The following is a 13,441-nucleotide window of genomic DNA, read 5'->3' as shown; positions in this document are numbered from 1 at the left end:
TTTATATTCACACAACATATTCATACTGTAGTATGAACACAGACTATTTAACTTTTAGATTGTGTGTAAAGGACGACTCACCGGTCTCTTCACTCTTGTTAATGTCTCCGTGGCTCCACTGTAGTTTCACCATGTCAGACACAGGCCAGCTCCAAGAGAGAAAGAAAACACTGGCCTGTGCTCCACAGCCATGATGAACAAACTATTTACATATGTACAATGTTCACTCCTCAGTCCACCATATGTTGGACATGGTGCAGCATGTCCATGGGCCCCGGTGCAAGACGCTACCAGGGGCCTCACCAGCCCTGCCAGACGCTCAGGCCGAGTCTGAGGAGTCAAAATAATCCCTTTAATGACCTGCCAGACGCGGGTAACAAACATGGTCCCACAACCTTATCACTGTGAGTTCTACCACCATCGTGTAAGCACTTATAACACCCGAAAGCAGAAGATTTCACAATCACTTAACCCGCGTGTAAACGAGTTAAATCGGATATAATGAAGTTTGCGTCACTTCCTGAAGTTTGCAGAGTTGTCGTGGCCGAGTGGTTAAGGCGATGGACTAGAAATCCATTGGGGTCTCCCCGCGCAGGTTCGAATCCTGCCGACAACGAAATGTTATACTATTTTTTTTTTATCAAAACCAATGATAGAAGTTCATTAGATGGTCACAAGTCTGTTTTACTTGTATCGCAGCAAAGAAAGACATTCATCTCATCTCTGTAAAAGATTGAAAAAATATTGAAAACTGAGTTCCTTGACAATGAAATAGCTTGTGATGAGAGGTTATCTTGTGTCAGAGAGGTCCTGTTCTGAGTTGTTAATGAGGATTTTCTGTCTGTCTGTCTGTCTGTCTGTCTGTCTGTCGTTTCTGTCGTTTTCTTTCTTTCTTTTAGATCTCCGCGGTGTCGAAGGCTCAGCTGAGGAGCTGCACAACAGGCAGTGGTCACACTCTTCTCTTCTTCTCCTCTCTTCCTGATGTACCTCCTTCCCGTCTTTTCCCACCCTCCTCCAGCTGCTGAATTCCAGACATCATCGGGAGAATTTGCAGCGTGGCGATGGTGGTATAGTGGTGAGCATAGCTGCCTTCCAAGCAGTTGACCCGGGTTCGATTCCCGGCCATCGCAAAAAAAATTTTTATGCGGATTTGTTCTGAGACAGTCAAAATTTTGTGTAAACAATGATATTCATTTTGCCTCAACTAAACCCATACATTAAATTTATAAACCAAACTAAATAGTGTAATTGAATTGATAGTTTTGTGCGTCTAAAACGATTTGCGATGGCCGGGAATCGAACCCGGGTCAACTGCTTGGAAGGCAGCTATGCTCACCACTATACCACCATCGCATGAAATACGATCCCCGATGTCCTATTTCGATGTGTGATTAACAACCAGGTACCTGGAAAAACGGAGTCATCATTGCCACTGGATCCTGACAGGAACAAAAGTGATAAATTAGTGAAATCGTGTTGCTGTTCCAGACCTTAGAAATCTGTTTTTTAAACAGAGAGCGTCTAACAAACGGAGAGTTTATCATAGCTTCATTTTCATTGAACAAATGAGAAGACTCTGTGACCAAATAAAAACTAAACCTCTGATGTGTTTGAACAGTGGTCCACGTCCTATTCAATATTTCCCATGATCATAAATTTAAAATTTTTAAACATTTCAGTCAGACTGACTAATCAGACATGACCTACTTCTCTTTTCTTTCTCTCCTCTCTGCAGCAGAAACAGTCTGAGATTAAATGTCTCTCATGTTCATAACACTCATCATCAAACTGAAGAGCGAAAATACTGAGCAAGAAACTTAATGATAATTCATCCACTTATTTACAATACATCCTTATTCTGACTTTAATAGTAATTATATTCACAAATATTTCTATGTATTTTATATTGTTTACATTTCACCTTGTTGAATATCATTGTTGGGCGTGGTTACAACCAAACGTACAGGAAAGTATCAGCGCGTCTTCTCATATCATATTAAAAACTTCATTCATGGTTCAGACGATGTTGCTTATGATTAACAACTCCGCCTCTTTCACGTGAACGCGCTCGTCAGCGGACAGGTAAACCCAGGGTTAACTGAGCCAGCTGATAACCTGCTTCGTAGTACACGTTATCCAGGACGGTCAGTGTTACGTTCAGTTAAGCCAGATAACTAAAAGTAGCTTTTCGAGTTCTCCTTGCGAATTTGCGAATAATGTAAATACAAATAAATATTAGCACATTACATGTAACAAAGGTCCTACTTACATGCATGTGCAACAGTAACTGTCCTACACGAGTCAAGTTTAACTGGATTATAATCATAGCTGCGTGTAATTCTTTGCTTCTATTAAGAGATATACAGCATGACCCCTGTAGATTGGTTTTCATGCTCTTCTGTGACAATACCTTTATTGGCCCACAGAGGGCAGCAAGCCCTTATCTTATCTACTGTATGTTCATGCAAGTTGATTATTACCATTATTCCAACCTTTAACCAGTTTCATTTCATGCTGCTCTTGAAGTTCAGTTTAAATATAGCTGTGTAGAAGTAATTGTGCTTTAATGTAAATTAAAAGCTAAATCAAACGTCCAGCTACACGCTGAGTGTCAGCATCAAAGTGATGATTCGTATTTTAATGCACTCAAGTGCTGGGATGCAGCCAGGAGCAGGAGAGAATGCTGTCATCTGTCTTTTGAATCATAATTTCATTTACAGACCCTGTTATACATATGGATTCATTTATCCTACTATTTGATGTTAACCACAATAAATTGCAGTTCTTTTTCATAGAGCCTGTTTCTTTCGTTGGGCACAGTCGATACTTCAATAAAACTGGCATCAAATGCTTGTTCGGTTTTGCACTTTTCTACTTTATATTTACAATTCCTCATTTGGCAGATGCTTTTATCCCATCAGGGACCCACAGACGTCACCTCTGAAGGCAGCATTCGTGACTTGAATTTTCTTCCTGCAGCCACCAGTGTAAGTTGATGAGTGGTCTGGTTCAGTTCTTTGAAAACACACGCAAACAGACAAAACATTTACATACATGAACAGCAGATGGACCCAACAGTAAAATTAACCAGACCATGGCTGCAAGAATATTTCCCTACAAACATGAAAACACAATAGTTCCTTATTTTTCATCATCATTATTAATAAATGTGTGCATAACTGTCCACTGGAACTGCATCAAATGATGTATAATATTAATAATGAAGACGCAGTGTGTTTCATGCAAAGACTTTTATTTATGAATAGTCTGCAGCACTGTACAACAGCACACACTTGTCTCTATTTATGACCATTTTAATGATCACAGGAAATATAGACAAATATTGTGCCTTCAAAAACAGTTCCCTTTTCACAATAATCTAAAAATACCTTGTTCTGTTTAAATATGTAGCTTAACTTTTGAAAATAAAATATACATTATATGAAATATAACACTTGTTTATTGGATAGACTATATAGTACCAAATGCAATTATATGCAAATACACCTTCTCTCTGTGAAGTCTTACGCATTTCATGCACAAAAAAAAAAAAAAAAAAGATGCTGCGCATACAAAAGAAGCTGTACATACTTCTGTATGAAAATAGAAAATATCAAAGCAAGATGTGCACCAATAGTCTATATTATGTTACAAAGAAGTTGCAGTACAAAAAGACCTACGAGAATGACCAGATAACACATTACCTGGAACACAGAGGTGCGGGTAACCGGGTTGGTAACAGGACAAAGACAAAAACCTCAGACTGAGCTTCCGCTGGCGGACTCGAGTCGGAGCCGCCTCCACGCACGTCTATAACCACGTCCAACAGGTTCAACATCAAATACAGCTCGACAATACAGATCGAAGAGTGACAGGGTCAAAGAAGCAAACCAGAAGTTACAGTTTTAGCTTTGAATTTTGGTACTTAAACCCAGTGAATATTGATGTCCAATGCATAGCATAAAGTTTGGTTTGGTATGTTTTTAATTGTATTGCTACCCCATTAAGTGAAGTGAGTGTAAACCAACTGCCAGTTATGCCCACAATTTACAAAGCACTGATATGTCAACATTAAATTAGTGAACGTGTTCAGATACTGTGATTAGTATTCCAACAGCTATGTTCTGTACAGCGTCCATATTAAGCATCATTAGCTTAATATTTATTATTATTGCCAAAAACAACTCCAAACGTGTCTTTCGTGTGTTAAAGTAAAATGAATTCCAGATGTCCAGTTTAAATTAGGAATTGTAAACCGACAATACAGGATGTGTTACACACACAAACAAAGTTCTCCACAGACACAGTGTGTACAAGGCACACTGCGATCAATATAGCTACATCTATCATTTTCCTGCAAGAAGCACTTCTGAAATCACACAGGAACTAAGATATGAACGAAGAAAACCCCACGGTTAAATATAGACTTCTGTTAATGCCACAAAATATAGATTTTCTTTTTGAACAGTATGAGGATTAACAAAAATAACACCAACATCAGACGTTTCTGATACATGTTGCGATTGGCGATGCTGAGACTGACGACGCCAGAGCGGAGGGAGGGTGCGAACGTGATTCCCCTCCGAGTGTAATCTCTGAGTATTTGAGGAGATTATCAGGTGCTCGCCGGTAGCATAAAGCCAATAATCTCAGCAGTGCAAATCTAACACTTGTACCAAAAAAGCAGAGCTTCAAAGCAAACGTTTAAATGAGATCAGCTCCTTGAAATGGAGACTTACTTCTCAAATCGTGTCACAGACGCCCGTGTACAACAACTATATTGCTCTAGAGTGAAACTATTCAAGGACCACAGTGTTTCTCATTGCAATCCCAGCTCTCTGAGTACATTCTCTATCACACAAGTATAAGAATAAAGAGCAGGGGGTTTCATTATTAGTAATACACCCAAAGACTACACTTCCAAAAATCTAGTCTTTTCTTAACATAGATAAGAAAATATACATTTCTTCAGCAATTAAATGTCGTAAATTGATTTTTTATATTCTTAATAAAATCTTATAACTCTGTCTTATTTACATTTGGTGTAGGTTAATACTGATTGTAATGCAATAATGTTGCCTTCTTGTTTTTTTTCTGTTACATTTCTTTTTGTTTTGCTGAACAGAAGCACTTTTACATTCATATTTCAACACCCGAGCTCGTAAAAGGAGCCCAAGTGCAGACTGGGAATAATGACATGCATTTTTCCAAAAGCAAAATAAGATGACTTCAAAAAGAGGAAGTACGCTTGCTTGAGTAAATAAACTTTGGAGGAGTGGAGAGAATGGGAGGACGAGGACGACAGGGTTGAAAAGGCCTGGAGAATTGGCACCGCCGGTGCCTTTATTTGGCTGTAAAAATGCTCTCGCAGCACCAGGACAGTCAGATGTGTGAGGAGTAATGTGTAACAATATTGGAGGGGTCATGGCTGACAAAGCCATGAGGTGAGATGAAAGCCTTTGTTGTTGGAAAAAGCTGTTAACTTGAGAAAGACAGATATCCACAGTGGTGAAGGCGGTGTCAGAGGTTACACTCTCTCCACCCGGCTGGGGTCGTAGGCATCTGATGAGAAAAAGAGAGGAAAGAAAAGATGAGACAACACAAACGGAAATAAGTCAGAGTGTCAGGGCGATGTTATTTACTCTCACTAAAGTGCACCTTAAAGGAACAGTCCAACATCTTGGCAAATGTGCTTATTGCTTTCTTTCCAAAAGTGAGGTGGGAAAAGTCATTCCAGTCTGTCTGTGTATGAAGAAAGGAGCTGGAGTCAGAAAAGACTGGGAGCAGGGGACACAGTCACTCAGTCTCTCTTCAGTGTCCAAAAACATGCCGAGCAACACCTGTAAACCTCACTGTCCACAGTCACATGAAAAGAGTGACAGTGCTCTGATGTCTGCATTCAAAGTATAGTAAACTACAGAAAGCTACAAGTCGTGATTTTATATGGAGTTACATGCACCGCTGGCTCCAGTCTTCATGCTAAGCTACGCTAACGACATCCTGACTTAAAAAAACAGACATGAAATTGATATCCATCTAGTCGTCTCACTCTCAGAAAGAAAGATTTTCACATGGCTCGGTACAATGTACAGTAAGCAACGCAGAGGAATGAGCGCCACACTTGGCAGCAGGGCTTTGCAAAACTGCAAAAAAAAAAATAATAATAATAATGAAAAAAAACAAAAAACGAATATTATGAAAAATAATGCATGTGGTGGGAAATATCACGACATTTGATATATATCAAATATCGTCCCAGGCCTACTCTACAGTCAAACTAAACTTTCTGTCATAAACCTTCTTACCCACCTGAGACAGAGAGCACCTCCTCATCCTCCATGTTTGAGGGGCCGCAGGTCCCAGAGCTGAAGCTGAGCGGCAGCGTTATTTCTCTCTTGGGAACACTGCGGGGTTTAGGAAGCAGAGGAGGCTTCTGCAGTCTGGTGCGCTGCTTTGGTTTGGGCAACTTTTCTCCCTCAGCGTCTTGTGTGGATTCAGCTCTGTTGACCTCCTCTGTGTTCTGTCCATCTCTCAGCTCCTCCACAGGCTTTTCTTTGTCATCCTCCACTATCTTCAGCTCCACCTCTCCTTCTGGCTCTTCTGTTTTTAATTCAACATCGACTTCTTCACTCCCTTCATTGTCCACTTTCAGGGCAATCTCAACATGAATCTCTCCTTCCTCCTCGTCTTGTCTTTGCTCTTCCTCACATATCACTTCATTCACTTCTTCAGGTTTACAGTCTTCTTCGGGATCTCCCAGCTTCTCATGTGTTTCATGTGCATTCTCATGTTCATCTGGGTTTTCCTCCTCATCCCTTCCTTCTTCCTCCTGTCTCTTCTCCTCTTCTTCATCTAGCTTCCCCTCAACTTCCTCCTTTGCTCCTTCTTCAACCTCGCCCTCCTCTGTGTCTCCATTTCTCTCCTCAGCACCAGCTTCTCCTCCAGACTCAGAACCTTTGAGACTGAGGCGTCTGATTCGAGACACCGAGTCCAGCTCCTTCAGACGTGCCATTCTGTCTGTGGTTGATCTTCCCGGAGACATAGCACATGAAGAGGCAGAAGAGTTTAGCTTATCTTGGAGGGATTCGATGAGTTTGCACGCCCCGCCTCGCCCCTTCTTCTCCCCGCTGCACATGCTCAGTGCTAGCTTCTCATCGGGAGTGACAGGCAGGGAGAGGAGAAGCTTACTGGGTGGGAACTCAGGCAGGTCCAGTACTACGGCGGACTGAGTCTCAGCATCCTGGATGTGTTCACCATCACTGTGGTAACTACTGTGCTTTTGTCTGTTACCTTCTTCTTGGTCCACACCTAATCTTGTCTCTATCGCCTCTGTCTCTGTCCCTTGGACAACATGGGACTCCTCATTGACTTGCTCACACTCTCCTATCACCTGCTGTGTCTCTTCGCTTGGACTCAGTCGTTTCTCAGCTACAGTGGCGTCTGCTTCGTCCTGGTTGTCCTCGGGTTGTTGGTTGTCAGCCACACCCAATGCCTCCACTGGAACGGCTATGCCCAGGATCCGTGCTGCCCTCTGCTCGATGGACTCATTTTCAGGGATACCTTTTGCGCATTTGACCTCATACAGGTTGCTGAGGTCCTCTGCAGGTAAAGCATTGGCTTTCTCCTGAATCAACAAGTTCTCCAGATGCTTATCTGCTATTGTTGATTCATTCCTATAGGTCAGAGGCTCAGAGATGGCGTATCTCCCATTTCCATCATTGTCCTCAAACACAAAGGAAACCTCCCTGCTCAGCCTTGTAATACGTGGTGAAGCTTCTTTCTGAGGTGATCTGCTGCTTTCACTCCTGGATCTACAGATGCGTAAATTCACCTCACCCCTGAAAGGAGGACCACTGTCTGATTTAGCCTTGCTCTGTGTATCCACCTCAGCTTGAAGCTCTTTATTTGAGTTGTGCTCTGGGCTACCACCATTTTTAAGTGCTGTCCTACTCTCCCACGAGGGCTGCACTGACTGACTAAGCTCTTTATGACTGAGTGGAGATGGGACTGAGAGTGAGCGCTGCATTGGCTCCCCGGGACCACCAGGGGTCTCTGTGTATACGGTTAGCCCCACATCCCTCAGCAAGGACTCTTGAGCGACTGGGATGTCCTGTCTATAGAGCCGGTTTGACTCATTGTGTGGACATAGTGAGGACAGGAGGCCATTGTCTCTGAGGCCTGCGTTGGGGAGTACAGATAGCTCATTTGTTGGTGGCATGTTGTTGGCCTGTGGCCTGGAGAAAGCACTCCTCATGTCCATGGAGTATAGATCAGCAGTAGAAGCCAAGGACTTTGATCTGACTTTCATATTGGTGGGTTTCTCTATGTGCATTGGTGGAAGACTGATTGCTTCCCTGCCTGGTTCTGGACCAGCAGTGAAATGTGCTCCTGATTTAAACAGGTCTAGACTCTTATTCACCCCATCGAGATAATCGGTGCACTGATCCACATTGGGTCTCTTCTTGATCGTGTCTTCCATCTCCTTATTGATGCTCTCCAGTTCACCAATGGCATCACATGGTCGCCGGTTCACTGGCTTTAAGAGAAACTGTCCAAAGACCACTTGCTCTGCGCTCTCTGGGGGAGTGGAGGTGCTCTTCCTGGGAGAGGACGGCTGCTGCTCTCCCTGATCATGGGCCTTGGATGGGGAGGATGGGGCTAGCTGTGAGGGTTGCAGTAAGGGGTGTAGTGAGGGCGGTTGCGTTGGGCTGAGGCTGAGACGGGAGAAGGCGCTGTTGCTGGAGCGATGAAGGTTTTTCTGGCCTGCCATGGGGTAACCATAAGAGGAACTAGTGTCTGTCCCCACACCACTGTCTGTGGTTGTGTCTGAGACGGACTGAACAGGCTCCCGTCCCCCAGGAGGACTCTGGGGTTCTGGGCTTTTTACCACCGTCAAAGGAGAGCCAGTCTGGGTTTCCTGATTACGGTACTGGTTCCCCGGCCAGGACCCAGCGTAGCACAACTCTTTGTCTTCACTGGCCTGGAGTGCCCAGGCGTCAATTATCTCCTTCCTTAAAGGGGCCCTCTTGTAATTCCTCATTGAGGATGTGCTGCTGGTGTGAAAATGAGAGTAGTGGGGTTTGATGGGCATCTCGTTCACAGACTTGCTGCGAACGCTTTGGCTCTCTTTGAGGCCTACAGCAAAGGTCTCTGTGTTAGTGACAGTCAGGCTTGGTATCGTCTCATTGTTGTTCTGGTCTGCTGCTGAGTCTTTATTAATGTTAGTCGGCGTGTGAACGGGGACAGACACAAGGCAGAAGATGGTCTCACTCACTCTTCTCTTGGTGTTCCTGTTGTTCTCTGGCCCTGTATCCGGGGCAATTTTCTTCACTTGGGTGATGGTTTCTGCAAAGACCTGGTCTGAGCTGGACCCCTGACGAGAGGAACTTCTTGTAAATGGAGCCTGGAAGGTTGAAGAGGGAGATGGAGGAGGACGTTGGTTTTTGGGATATCTGTTGTTGCAGTTTTGGTCAGTTGCTGGGAAGTTATCGACAGTTTCTTTGTGCAAATCGCTGTGCCACCTGTTATTGTCATTGTCAAAGTCGCTAGAAGACGTCTGGTTATTAGCTTCATCGGCCAGTTTGGTGGCGATGAAAGGCCCCAGTGGTGGGGGCAAAAAGGCACTGTCGTCGGATGCGGGCTCCGACACGGTGACGCTGGGAAGCTCATTGCGGATGTGGCGGATCTTGTCAGCGTCCGTCAGGGAGTTGCCACCCAGGGCTGAGGAAATGTGACGGATACGTGGGTCATCAAAGGGAATATACTGGACCCCTCCACCCGGGTGCTCCTGGGTAGTATACACAGGGTAAAGCTGCTTCTGGCAGGACAAGCTCCTCTCTCTCTGTGGATCAGGCCAGGAACCTGCTGGATGTCTGATGAACCAGTGAGACCCATCAGGAGCCACTTGTATCTGCTGGTACACATCCCCTCGATACCTAACAGTAAAAACAACACAGTTGCACTTTATCTAAGTAACAATGACAAGGAATAAAAAAGAGTGAAATGTAAGCCTGACTGATGATTTTGCTCTATATTAGGGATGGGCATTTTCAGTAATTTCAAAATTTGAGTACTCTGATTACCTTATGAACGATTACTCGATTACTCGCAAGTCGGACACGGACCTCCCCGACCAATCCTACTGTTTGGCTGTCGGATAACATCACTGTCTAATACTTTCACATTTATGTAAATAAATAGCCAACAATGGAAACCAAATGCAATTTCAATTGCCATGTGGTTAAGCATCAAACTGGTATTTCTATGATATGCAAGTTTAACACCACATATCTTGCATGTTATTGTGTTTTTTTTGTTTTTTTTTTATCAAAGTATTTCCAGATATTATTTTTCCTGGTCACGCCTACCATGGTGCAAGTAACGCCAACCGAGTTGAATTATTGTAGCCAAAAATAACATGTGCGCAGGTGCGCGAGTAGTGAAACCCTCCTTGAATAATGACGTCAACAACGAGTACTCAAGTACTGGTACCCATCCCTACTCTATATGACATATATCTATGTTTAGTGAATGAGAGTATACCTTCGGAGCACTGAACAGATCCACTGATGACTATCAACACATATAATTAGAGAATATAGAACAGTATGTCATAGTTTTTTAAGCACCTCATCCGATTAATACAATATAAAGGTGAATTTTCCTTCATAAAAGTATTATTTGAATGCACATATTCTTTTTAGCAATCTTTCACATACTAATGTCTTCAGTGTTGGAAAGAAAAATATCCTGCTCACTGTTCTTGCTCAGCATTACAATTTATTGATCATTGTAACGTTTCGGTCTCTCCAGACCTTCATCAGATGTATTTTTACTTTGTTTTACTACGTCAGAAGTATTGGAGAGAACGAAACCTTAGGATGATCAATAAATTGTGATGCTGAGCAAGAGCAGTGTGTGGGATATTCTTTTCAAGCCTCAAGTGACACTTTCTAATGCACCTGCACTTGAGACATTTGGATGTGCGAATATCGTCATCGAGAAAACATACTAATGTCTTACAACTTATTTATACAAACTTCTTGAACTATATGGAAAATGCATTTATTTATGCTTTGCAACTCTCTCAGCTTTAAATGTCTCCTGTTTACAAAGCAGAATATTAGTGTAATGTAAAGTGAACTAGATGGGATCACACCAGCTGTGACACCCGCCAACACGTTGACGTCCCGACCCATAAGTACTCAGTAGTCATTACTATATTATTACCAGCTGTGACAGTGTGGCTGGTATTGTGTTCAACTGTGTGTGTGTGTGCGTGTGTGTGTGTGTGTGTGTCAACATGGCAAAGTGAGCTTGTACTACATGCTCAGAGAGCTGCTTTGCTGTCTTGTTGTTTTTAACAATCACAATAAAGATACTTGACCTGGATACAGCTACTGTAGCAGGAACTACCTCAGAGGCTGTTTTGAGCTGTTTGTCGCAACCATGTAAGAAACAGTCATAACACCTCACAGGGTTAGCATCAAAAAGAAGGTTTGAAGACGGGTGCAGTCTGATCCATGAGTAGTGAGGGTGTGATGCTATCACGTTGACAAAATCTGTCCACAGACATATAAACACCTGCCAAAGTGCTCAACACCACCTCTAGTATTTCCTACCACAGTAGGTGTCTCCAGGACCACATTTTGCCATGATGGAGTGCGCACACACACACACACACACACACACACACACACACACACACACACACACACAAGGTGAAAACAATACCAGCCATGTTGTGCTGGTAAAAGTCACTTGAATAAATAGTTTCAGATAAAGAAAAACAGACTAATTTACCTGTAGTCCAAAGGAATTTCACCATATCCCCGGCGTCCTCCTGCCATTATAGGAGCTCTCTTATATGATGGCGGAGGGATGTATCCTGGAGGTCCAGAGTCCGGAGCATAATAGTCCAGTTGGGAGTCACCTGGCCTTGATATGGGAAGCGGCGTTCTGTCCCTGGCCTGGGGAATGACTGAGTCTCTCCCAGACAGCACCTCACAGCTTCCCCTTATCTGCTGGTGCATCTCATAGGAGGGAGGTCTGGGTGGTCGGGTGAAGCGGGGCTTTGGTGTCATTGAGAGTTGGTTTGCGCTAGCCGGCCTGCCATTCTCCGGCCAGCGGGGCGCCCTGTAAAGGTCGTGGTGAGACAGTGGGTGGCCGTTGACCCGCCTGTACAGTTCCTGACCGGATGAGCCTATGTCCACATACTGCAGGCTCTCAGGCTGCAACATCCTGGGCAGGGACTGGGATTTGGCTTTGGTCCTGGGGTGGACTACCATGCCCTCTGGTGTCCTGGCATGGAGCCGCTGCTGCTCCTGTGCCCAACGCTCACCCTCGCTCTGTGACAGCTGGCGGCCAAAGCTCACGGCTGGGCGCCACTCATCTGTCCCCAAGCTCTGGCATTTCCTCTCAGTCGCCATCTTCCACTGATGGAGAGCAGCCTCCCTCTCTCTAGAGCGGGCCTGAGCCTGGACCTGGGCCTGGGCCTGAGCCTGAGCCTGGGCCTGGGCTGCCCAGCGCTGCCTCTCCTGAGCTGCCCTCTGACGCTCCTCTGCAGACATCTCTTGGCCTCTTGCTTGCTGAGGCCCCTCTGGTCTGCCATAACCCCCCTGTCCTCCTCCATGGGACTCTCTGAAGTCGGCATAATCCAGCAGCACAGTAAAGTCCTGGCCTCTTCTCCTCCAGTAGGACACGTCCTTTGACTGCGACTGTGGACCTCTGGTGCCGTCGCAGAACCTGAGGAAACAAGTTGAAATGTAGAAGCTGTGTCCGACAATTTTTGTAACTCAATCTGAAAAGCATGCAGACTTTACACAGTGGCTGTCCTGGACTGATAAAATGCACACTGACAAATCCGATCTGTGAACACTCTGAATTATTTAAGCAATCAAACCATCGTACAGCTGTTCAGGGACGTACTTACTGTTGTGAAATATTTACTGCTGCTCTATAACATGGACAGATTTAAAAAGACTGAATTCATCTCCCACTAGATGGAGACAGATGACCACCAGTAGCAGTGCAGTGTCTGGTCATTGTGATTTTCTATGGGGCATAATGAACACGTTACACAATGACACACAGTGGCTGTGAGTCCCAGATGTCCTTCAAGACAGATCAACACTTTAAAGGACGTTTCATTGACAATCCTTCTATTGCACTGCTCTTTATCTTTAACTCTCACCAAACCAACGCTGCTATCCAGTGTCTATGTGAGGATGTCTGATGGGACACAAGAAGACTGTGTCGCTGCATCCAGCCTGATCATTTCAGGATATTTGTGGAGTGACTGACTGACTGACTGACAACGTAAATAAGACGCAAGCACATGTGTACACGCCCTCGAGGCCGAGGCGACTGAGCGTCCTTGACATTTCCATCCACAATCATCACTGGCCAGGGATGTTTTGCTCGGGGAAGCGGAGCAAGGGGT

General features: G+C 44.4%; 1 protein-coding gene and 3 non-coding genes across 5 annotated transcripts in view; 2 read left to right on the top strand and 2 right to left on the bottom strand.

The window, feature by feature from the left end:
* The first annotated feature begins 534 nt into the window (after nucleotides 1-534).
* trnas-aga (transfer RNA serine (anticodon AGA)) lies at nucleotides 535-616 on the top strand. The gene has a single exon. It is a non-coding gene; the product is annotated as a tRNA-Ser (tRNA).
* Nucleotides 617-1,058: 442 nt separating this feature from the next.
* On the top strand, nucleotides 1,059-1,130 carry trnag-ucc (transfer RNA glycine (anticodon UCC)). The gene has a single exon. It is a non-coding gene; the product is annotated as a tRNA-Gly (tRNA).
* A 151-nt stretch (nucleotides 1,131-1,281) lies between these two features.
* Nucleotides 1,282-1,353, bottom strand: trnag-ucc (transfer RNA glycine (anticodon UCC)). The gene has a single exon. It is a non-coding gene; the product is annotated as a tRNA-Gly (tRNA).
* A 1,883-nt stretch (nucleotides 1,354-3,236) lies between these two features.
* jcada (junctional cadherin 5 associated a) overlaps nucleotides 3,237-13,441 on the bottom strand; it is a 21,513-nt gene continuing 11,308 nt past the window's right edge. For both annotated transcript variants that reach the window (XM_023425513.2, XM_023425514.2), the window contains exons 3-5: nucleotides 11,803-12,744; nucleotides 6,310-9,935; nucleotides 3,237-5,562 (exon numbers count right to left, since the gene is read on the bottom strand). In XM_023425513.2, the coding sequence (XP_023281281.1) occupies nucleotides 5,528-5,562; nucleotides 6,310-9,935; nucleotides 11,803-12,744 (4,603 nt within the window). In that variant the 3' untranslated portion in view covers nucleotides 3,237-5,527. The remainder of the gene's footprint in view (nucleotides 5,563-6,309; nucleotides 9,936-11,802; nucleotides 12,745-13,441) is intronic.

The sequence above is a fragment of the Seriola lalandi genome, unplaced genomic scaffold (assembly GCF_002814215.2).
Source record: "Seriola lalandi dorsalis isolate HSWRI2012SDOR001 ecotype SW California unplaced genomic scaffold, Sedor1 jcf7180002054783, whole genome shotgun sequence".
Classification (NCBI taxonomy): domain Eukaryota; kingdom Metazoa; phylum Chordata; class Actinopteri; order Carangiformes; family Carangidae; genus Seriola; species Seriola lalandi.
The sequence above is the reverse complement of the archived record's forward strand: the minus strand, read 5'-3'. Positions and strand labels throughout refer to the sequence as shown.